The 9,815-nt window shown below is 41.8% G+C and overlaps 1 protein-coding gene across 1 annotated transcript; it reads right to left on the bottom strand.

Annotated features, from left to right (window-relative positions):
* Positions 1-3,283: 3,283 nt before the first annotated feature.
* Positions 3,284-9,473, bottom strand: LOC124690148 (zinc finger CCCH domain-containing protein 16-like). The gene is made up of 9 exons (XM_047223576.1): positions 9,144-9,473; positions 8,375-8,530; positions 8,138-8,272; positions 7,855-8,013; positions 6,856-6,948; positions 5,119-5,235; positions 4,863-4,937; positions 4,470-4,696; positions 3,284-4,368 (listed from the first exon to the last, which is right to left on the bottom strand). Exons 1-9 carry the CDS (start codon positions 9,471-9,473, stop codon positions 3,408-3,410), a joined length of 2,253 nt encoding a protein of 750 aa, XP_047079532.1. The 3' UTR covers positions 3,284-3,407.
* Between the last annotated feature and the right edge of the window lie 342 nt (positions 9,474-9,815).

Genomic DNA, 9,815 nt, shown 5'->3' with positions numbered 1-9,815 from the left:
AAAGTCTTTGCTATATGATTCAGTTGTTTAGTCATTGTCTTTACCATTGCTTCGAATCACTTCATTCATCTCATACGCTTTACAATAGTATTGATCAAGATTATGATAGCATGTCACTTCAAAAATTATCCTTGTTATCGTTTACCTACTCGAGGGCGAGTAGGAACTAAGCTTGGGGATGCTTGATACGTCTCAAACGAATCTATAATTTCTTATGTTCCATGCTAGTTTTATGACAATACTCACATGTTTTATACATACTTTATGTCATTTATACGCATTTTCCGGCACTAACCTATTAACGAGATGCCGAAGCGCCAGTTCCTGTTTTGTGCTGTTTTTGGTTTCAGAAATCTTACACAGAAAATATTCTCGGAAATTGGACGAAACAAACACCCAGGGTCTTATTTTTCCACGGAGCTTCCAGAAGACCGAAGGAGATACGAAGTGGGGCCACGAGGTGGCGACACCACAAGGCGGCGCGGCCAAGGGGGGGCCCGCGCTGCCCTATGGTGTGGGCCCCTCGTGAGCCTCCCGACTATGCCCTTCCGCCTACTTATACTCTCCGTCTCGAAAACCCTATTACCGAGAGCCACGATACGGAAAAAGTTCCAGAGACGCCGCCGCCGCCAATCCCATCTCGGGGGATTCAGGAGATCGCCTCCGGCACCCCTGCCGGAGAGGGGAATCATCACCCGGAGGACTCTACATCACCATGATCGCCTCCGGACTGATGTGTGAGTAGTTCATCCTTGGACTATGGGTCCATAGCAGTAGCTAGATGGTTGTCTTCTCCTCATTGTGCTATCATGTTAGATCTTGTGAGCTGCCTATCATGATCAAGATCATCTATTTGTAATGCTACATGTTGTGTTTGTTGGGATCCAATGAATATGGAATACTATGTCAAGTTGATTATCAATCTATCATATATTTGTTGTTTATGTTCTTGCATGCTCCCCGTTGCTAGTAGAGGCTCTGGCCAAGTTGATACTTGTGACTCCAAGAGGGAGTATTTATGCTCGATAGTGGGTTCATGCCTCCATTGAATCTGGGACGAGTGACGGAAAGTTCTAAGGTTGTGGATGTGTTGTTGCCACTAGGGATAAAACATCAATGCTTTGTCTAAGGATATATGTGTTGATTACATTACGCACCATACTTAATGCAATTGTCACGTTGTACGCAACTTAATGCTTGGAAGGGGTGCGGATGCTAACCCGAAGGTGGACTTTTTAGACATAGATGCATGCTGGATAGCGGTCTATGTACTTTGTCGTAATGCCCTAATTAAATCCCATAGTAGTCATCATGATATGTATGTGCATTGTTATGCCCTCTCTATTTATCAATTGCCCAACTGTAATTTGTTCACCCAACATGCTATTTCTTATTGGAGAGACACCACTAGTGAGCTTGTGGACCCCGGTCCATTCTTTTACATCTGAAATACAATCTATCGCAAACTACGTTCTCTGTTGTTCTTCGCAAACAAACATCATTCTCCACACCATACGTTTAATTCTTTGTTTACAGCAAGCCGGTGAGATTGACAACCTCACTATTAAGTTGGGCAAAGTATTTTGATTGTGTTGTGCAGGTTCCACGTTGACGCTGGAATCCCTGGTGTTGCGCCGCACTACACTTCTTCACCAACAACCTTCACGTGGCCTTCATCTCCTACTGGTTCGATAACCTTGGTTTCTTGCGAGGAAAACTTGCTGTTGTACGCATCACACCTTCCTCTTGGGGTTTCCAACAGACGTGTGTCTCACGCGCCATCATTTAACATCTCAGCTAGTTTGGGCATGATCTGGTTCTAAACCAATTTGGTTGGTTCCCTATTTTTTTTCTTTCCACTCCAGTAATTTGCTCAACTCAACTGCAAAGGGATGAAAATTGAACTATTATGAGAATTCAAGGTTCATTCTAGACTAAAAATAAATTTGGGGACTGAAAGTGAACTTTCCCAAGAGTTGAAGGATGAGAATTGGACTTTCTTCTTTCTAAAATCACGGAGGGGAGAGCAGAGTGTCACTCTAGTGGCTAGAGGTGCGAGAGCGTACCCCGCCCGCCCTAGTTCGAATCCTGCATTTGACAGCGGCGCTCACGGAGTTTTTCTTCTATAAAGAAATGCCAACGGTTGCTAGTGTCTGAGTTGGTCTCGTTTTTTTTTTAATCACGGAGGGCAAATATATTTGAACCGCCCACGTGCTTGCACGTCCATAGGTTTTATGTCCTAAGATATTGCACGTAAGTGTAGCGTTATTGTTTTTCTAATCCTTATGCACTGAAATAAATAATAAATAAATAAATAAAGGCAGATGTAGCTTCTGTGGTGAGTAAAAGGCTTGAGGGCACGTACAATGGGGTGATGTTAGTCTTCCCTTAAAGATACCACGTTAAAATTTTGCTTAGTTGGAGAAGAGAGAATGGAGAGAGAGAGGGGTGTCTTCCCTTAGCTAAGGGATCATCTCTTAGGAAATAAGGGAAGACTATTTTCTCCATTGTATCACATATGTCTTCCCTTAGCAACAAATCTCCTACCAAAATTTAATTATTAATAATAATTGCTAGATATGACTGTAAGAGAAAACGTATTGTATAACTTATATCTAATGCTTTCTCTAGCTGATGTGGCATATCTAATGCTTTCTCTAGCTGATGTGGCGGATAAGGGAGGACATGCTTTTCCTACCATTGTACATGCCCTAATACGATGAAGACCCATCTGCACTACTCGCATTAACGGGCCAAACAGAAAACAAAACCATGCAAGAATGCCGAGCAGCGAAAGCACATGGTTTCTTTGTTATTGGATGCACAAGTAAATGGTAGTACTGGCATAGCCAAAAATGCGATTGAAGAAAACAAATCCTCCTTCAACCATACTTATGTGTAAGAGTATACGTAATATCTGATAATTGATATGCTTAACATCCATCCTAGATTCTGGTTTCAGCAATAGGTCCATCATCACCAGCTACGTCAGTAGGAGGAGAAACAATCCCTGATTCGCAAATATAAACTAGTACTCCCGCAGGGCCCTAGCATGTTACTGAGACAGGAGAAGGTTATGCGCCATCTGATTTGCTAAAGACTATCCTTCTAGACATAGGTGGAGTCTACGGCTAACACCCCTCATTGACATCACCGTAGCATCGTTCCCATATATCAATAACTCTAGATTAGCAAAAAGAAAATGATAAGCCTTCTGCGTCGCAAGAAAGCTTCTCTCCAGAAAAGAACCTCTCATCAGCAAAGAGGAAAGGGGGGGGGGGGGGGAAGCAGTAGAAAACAAGGCTGCCAAATGACTACTACATGAGGTAGTGCCATCTATACGGCATTCGATCTTCCAAAACCCAGAGTTGCCAGTGGCCAGATGCCCAGATATTCAGCTGGGTCAGTCACGAATCACGACTACTGCGACTTCTCTTCCTTGATCTGTGCAATGAAACATCGTCCTCGCTGCTTCTTGATCGACTACTACACACATGAGAGCCCAAATTCCTAGTGTCTTTCGAGTCTGAAGGATCTTCGTCGCTATCGCTGCCCTTCTTGCTTTTGCTGTGATGCTTCCTTTTCCTACTGCTCTTGTCATCCTCCATTCTCCACTTAGTACGCCTACTCCTGGACCTTTGATAATGATCATCCTCGTCTGGGTGAGCGTTATCCTCACTTCCAAGCTTACCAAGTCTATGGCTTGACCTCGGGGATTGAGGTTTTGCATCAGAATCAACATCACTATTTGTCGCTAACCATCTATCATCAGGCGCAGTGTCATCGAAAAGATCACTGTGATTTCTGTATTTGTGTCTTTCACCATCTTTCTCATCATAAGAATCGTCTCCTGTGGAACGCCTGGAGCTTCTTTTACTGCTGCGCCCTTTTCTTGGTGATTTGTGTGAAGTGGAATAGCGCCCTTCAAGATAGGGATCGTCATAGGATTGCCTCCTGCTCCTTTTGTGGTCATTGTACGTGGACTTGCTGCCTGGAGGACTCTTGCTGGCGCCTGCATCAGTAAATTCTGAATGCCAATCAGAACATCCAGGCTCCACACTTTCACGCCGTTCGGATCTGTGTTTTCTAGACTTGATTTTATCATCGTCTCGTTGTCCATCACCATGGTCATTCCTTCTTTCTTTGCCTATGTGCTTTTTAGACACTCTTTCATTTTCCATGGCAGAAGAGTATCTACCAGTATTATCTTCAATCTCTTGGCCTTGTTGTTTATGCTCTGCAGGCGGTTCTCTTCTATGTCGGCTGTGCCCATGCTTAAGGCTGCTCTGTTCGTGCTCTGAATGTGAATAATCTCTTGACGAGTGTCTCTTATGTGCATCTCCGTCCCTATATCTACTTGAAACGTACCTGCTGAATCAAAATTATAATAAGCATCTTTCATTTTTTTTTTTTACTTCAGTACAACTGAAACTGCACAGATTAAATGACTAAAACATTTGAGCATGTACCTGTCATCAGAACTTCTCAGCCTCCTCCTATCTGAACTGCGTGACCATTCAAAATCTAGGGTAGCACTTGCTTTGTCAAAAACAGTATCATCTGAGGGACCAAAAAGAGCAGCCATCTTCCGAGTCCAGTATTTAGGAGGAGGATTCTCCCAATCAGCCCACTCATAATCTCCCCCAGGGTTGCGAAAGCAATGAATGAAATTACAAGCAACTCCACGTGAGCATGTCTGTTAAACAGAAGAGATGAAACAGAGCACATAGATGGTATTAATCATCCTTAGAATCTCCCAAACTTAGAGGTTGCTCCTCTAGAAAATATGAATGTTGTGAATATCTTGACATGTCAAATAAAACAAAAGAGTGAAGAAGGCAAGGTAGTGCAGTTTTAGATACCTTGAATCTTGACCTCATGTACTCACCACAGATTGCTGCTTTCCATTTTGTCACAGCAACAAACTCGCATGATATCTGAAGGACAGGAAAAGTTCCAAGGTAAGCTTATGAAAGAGTCTGATATTGAAACAAACTTCTTTTATCACTAGGAACACCATAAAAGGGTGAAGGATCCTGTAAGAAAGCTTCAGAAGGATGCTCTATGAATTGTGCTCATATAACTAGCAGTACTTGAGGAATAAAATGAATTATTCACCTGCTTTCCAGCAAAATATCGTCCATTCATACTGTTGTAGGCAAGAAGAGCTGAATCCAAGGATTTGTAATGCACGTAAACATTTCCTCGAAGATGGAATGATCCATTTCTACATACCTGAAATAATATCTGGAATTATTTATATGGAAATAATTACAAAAAAAAGGCAAATTTCAGTATAATATACACCATTGGGAGATTTGAAGAACAAAGAGAATTTTGACTTGGTTACTGTTTGCCTGCAGATTAAATTCTTAGGCCAAGTTGCACAGCCCGAGAAAATTTAAGCTGCATAGCAGGGTCAACTCGGATAAAGAAACAGAGAACCAGCATGTTTTTATCTAGCTTAAATGTAAAATTCGAATTCAAATACAGATATTTGATTCCCAGTGTTGCGCGCAAAGGAACCAATCGTAACTGGTGATAACATTTCGGTAACCATTTCAATTCAAATATGTGTTCGATCTAAATCTAAACCAGCAGGACCTAGGTCTGAGGTTTCTTTTCCTTGGACTGTTTTTACAACCTTGGCATGTACTCGTAGTTGTGAATAGCCAGATGGTGTGACTGCGAGGCATTGGGTACACATAGGTGGGGAGAATAACTAGGGGGAGAATAGATTGATTTTTTACTTTCTTGATTCTAAAAATCACATGCCCGACAGTGACACATATATAGTACGCCATCCGTTCCTAGGTATAAGGTGTATAGTTTTTGGCATGGAAGTTAAGAAACGTACATGGAGAGAAAACTACACAAGGATTTGGCGGGATTGATCCCGGATAATTGACATGATAAAATAGAGGAGTTTTCAAAAGATAAGGAAACACGAGCTAATCCCTAAATAAATGTCCATACAGGTTGTCCAACACAATGTACCTTATATTTTGGAGACTTTTCTCAAAACACTATACACCTAATTTGACATCCAAGGTTCTATACTATAACTAGGAAGCCGTGCAATTCAAGTATCAGAATCCATAATTTTCTAACCCTACAGTTCTGAATAAAACTTTCCTGGTTCTATCTAACTCATCTTTTATAATTCAAATCATCTCCTTCCTGAACTCTTCCCTAGCTGACTCCTTCCTTGAATATCATTGGAATCTCTTCCCTGTACAGAATTCACATACCAATTGTACATCTTGAATGCCGGCTGGCAGAGATGGTGCCTTGATGCAACGTACTTCGTCTAATCTCAAAAAGAGACATTTAGGTGCGAAGTGCCAATGAACAACAACAGTGAACCAGTCTTGCTAGATACTTGCAGAATAAAACAACGCCTTGAGTTGAAAAATAGAGACCGCCCTGCTAATACTATTGTTTGCTTGATGTGCGAATTGGGATACAATCTGAGTGCGTACTAACGTTAGAAACAGAGGTGGCATCTGAGACGTGGGACCTGCATGAATTAAGGTGAAACTATGTTTTCCAGATTGGCAAACATCAGTGTGGGATACTTCCAGTCCAAACCATGCATAAATAACTTACTGATGGCTGGAGCTGGCACAACTAAAATCCTAATTACAACCTACTACTTAACTCCTATTTTCATGCTTACGGCTCATGCATGGTTAATCTCCCCGTATTGTTTCCTTCAAGTGGTTTATGGAAGAAAAAATAATTAAATTTATGAGTAACAGATACGGTTTCTACAATCTTAGTATATTTTAAACATAGATTGTTAGTCATAGCAAATTAAATCAAATGGTCGGCAGGGAAGGAAGAAAAAAGAACCTTAAAGTTGACAAGTTCACCAAATTTCAGAAATTCTGTATGCACATCTTCATAAAATTCTTCATAGCTCTGTTCAATCTCTTCATCTGTAAACTGGAGGATGTTATAGGAAAACTTATCAGTCCAAACGATATATGAAATCAAACATTCAGCTGCAACTTTCATGATCTGTGAAGTAAACACAATAGAAAATGCAAAAGGAAAAAAACAGATAATTAAAAGAAGAAAATACAGAAGTAATACTAAGGAACCTACTTAAGAACTAGTTTACCGTCAATAATTATTTTCTCTACTAAAGGGTTAAAGGTAGATTCACCTGTCACCTAATGATCGTCAAACACGCCCAATAAAAGAACAGCTCCTTGATAGTCAACATGTTAAAAATGCACAAATACTATTGAATTGTCAAGGAGCTGCTTCATCAATAATTTCCAAGATATGTTTCAGTTTTAAATATTTGAGATGTTTCCACCTTTCCAAAAGTTAAAACATAGCAAAGTTCAGTAACATCACCAACATGCAAATTTAGGATACAGCAGCAGATCAAAGTTCAGGACGTCTTCAATAAAGTGAAACCAACTGAGTGGATCATCCCCTCTTGCCTCAAGACGGAATTCTGGGAGAATTACATCAAAGAACATGCATTCTCTCACGGGTCCAGGTGTAGCCAGCATGTCAACTTGTCAAGTAAAACTTTTAAAGAGAAACATGAATCTTTTAACACTTGGACGAAAACTTACAAAAGAATGAAATCAACCAATTATTTCTACCTATGGTTTCTCATTGTACAGCACAAAGTTGTGAGCTTAATAACTAGTTTCATTTGAGCTTCAAACTATTAGAACTTATAACCAATAAAAACAAGGAGTGAGCTGGGTATAGTATTGTAATGGGAATAAACTGTCCATGAAACAAGGGTGAATAATACAAAAATGCTGTATCAAACAAGCAATAGTTCAGGATACCAATTTATTTGCACAGGATTGTCCTCTAACAAACCTCAAGCCCTTCATCTTGCTCCAAAGCAAGGCCTGGACCATTATACATGTTTTTCATGAGCAATGTGCATGCTTTATCAGGGTAGAAATGAACCCTACTGCAGCGCACACCAAAGCGGCAAGCTGCTGTCTTGAGGTAAAATGGGCAATGAGCCTTATCCTACAGAGAAAATAAACCTGGGCATTAAATTGGTGCAAATAAAGGAAAATATTAATCAGATGATGGGATTCACTTACTTCTACATTTTGGAGTAGAAATAGAACATTGCCAGTCCTGAACATACCTGTTCTGTTCCAAAATTTGGAGTCTCTTGAGCAACTTTCTCAAGTAGTTCTCGAGCAGACAAGGAAGGTTCTCTGCTCTGAGAAGCAACAGCTACAGACTGAGGTGGCAGTGGATTTGATGTAGGTCTCTCTTCCTGCAAGACATTGAACATGCCCTTTTCAGAAGGTAACCTAAAATATGGATACTCTGCAACAGTAAAGAGCCAAGAAAACTTTATCACAAACAGAAGCTTGACCTCTTGACTTTGCGGCTTATCCTTGGCCTTCTTTGGTACTTTGACCATTTTCTTCTTCACGGTGATCTCATTTCCTTGCCATATGATTTCCGCCGGTCCATCTTCAACATAATCCCATTCCTCATCTTCGGACACGTCTCTGTGTTCATCTTTATACTGCAATAGTCAAGACAAAATCATAATTAATGCCCATTACGATGTATATCCAAGGTAGTTCTCTAAACATTACACCAACTAGTACAACAATTCTTGATAATAGAAAACCAATTACATGATTGATTTACCAAATAACATCCATAGTGTATCAAGAGAATGGAAATGACCAGATCCGATGAACAACCAAAATCTGTGAAGTGGGTAAGTATAGTTACTAGGTATTTGTGCCATGGACCAAGCATCAGTGACCTTAAAACAATGAGCTCGGAACAGCGATGGGCTGGGTCCATAAGGTGAACCGCATCATGTGTAAGCATATAAGTATAACTCTAGTTCAGGGCAACCAAAAGGAATCGAGCAAATGAGAGCAAAGACACAGGTCCTCTTCTACTCAATGCTTTGATTGTCCCCAAACTCTGCTTCTTCTTCCTGCTTATCCTCTTTCACTTCTAAAGGTGGTGTCAATATCAGGCAACCACATAAACATCAAACCGTCATATCAACTGCAGATTACTGCTAGAATTACGAATCAGGCATACAGGCTAGTAAGCAGCTTTCTAGTCTAGTTCCATAAAAGAAGCTAATGAACTGGGGTAAGTGAATAGCAGGAGACCTTATCGCGTGCAGCAGCTTCGGCAGCTCTCGCCTCTTCTTCCGCAGCCGCCGCCGCTGCCTTCTCCGCAGCACGCGAGGCGGCGGCCTCGAGCCAGCGGCGCTCGGCATCCTCGAAGGCGCGGCGCGCGCGCTCGGACGCGTCGGCCTCGGCCTCCTCGAGCTCGCGGAGGCGGCGCTCCTCCTCGGGGTCGGCGGCGAGAGCCTCCGCTGCCGCCCGGGCGACAGCTGCGGCCTCCCGACGCGCGCGCCGGCGGCGCTGCTTCTTCCGCTCCCTCCGCCTCTCCCTCCTCGTAGAAACCGCCGGGAGATCCGCGGCCGCCGCGGACATGGACGCCGGGACGGAAGCTCCCGATTCACCGGAAAGACGGTGGCGAGATCGCCGTGGCGCAGTGATACCGGTGGGCTTTCTCTATTGTCTAGTCCTTTATTATATGTCCGGCCTGGAAAAGAGCGGGCCCAGTCACTGCTTTCTTTTTTAAACAAAAACAAAAACGAAAGGGAGACGTCTCCACTAATAAAAAACACCCTAAAAAACTAATTAAAAATGGAAACTCAATATACAAAAATATACTGTATGTAAAATTACCTCAAAAAGGAAATAAAAAAGAAAAGTCTTCATGAATTAGGTGGTATTCGTATATAGTATTTCCCTCAGTTTCAAATTAGTTGA

This window comes from Lolium rigidum, chromosome 2 (assembly GCF_022539505.1).
Source record: "Lolium rigidum isolate FL_2022 chromosome 2, APGP_CSIRO_Lrig_0.1, whole genome shotgun sequence".
Taxonomy (NCBI): domain Eukaryota; kingdom Viridiplantae; phylum Streptophyta; class Magnoliopsida; order Poales; family Poaceae; genus Lolium; species Lolium rigidum.
Note: the sequence above shows the minus strand (reverse complement) of the source record. Positions and strands in the feature narration are given on the sequence as shown.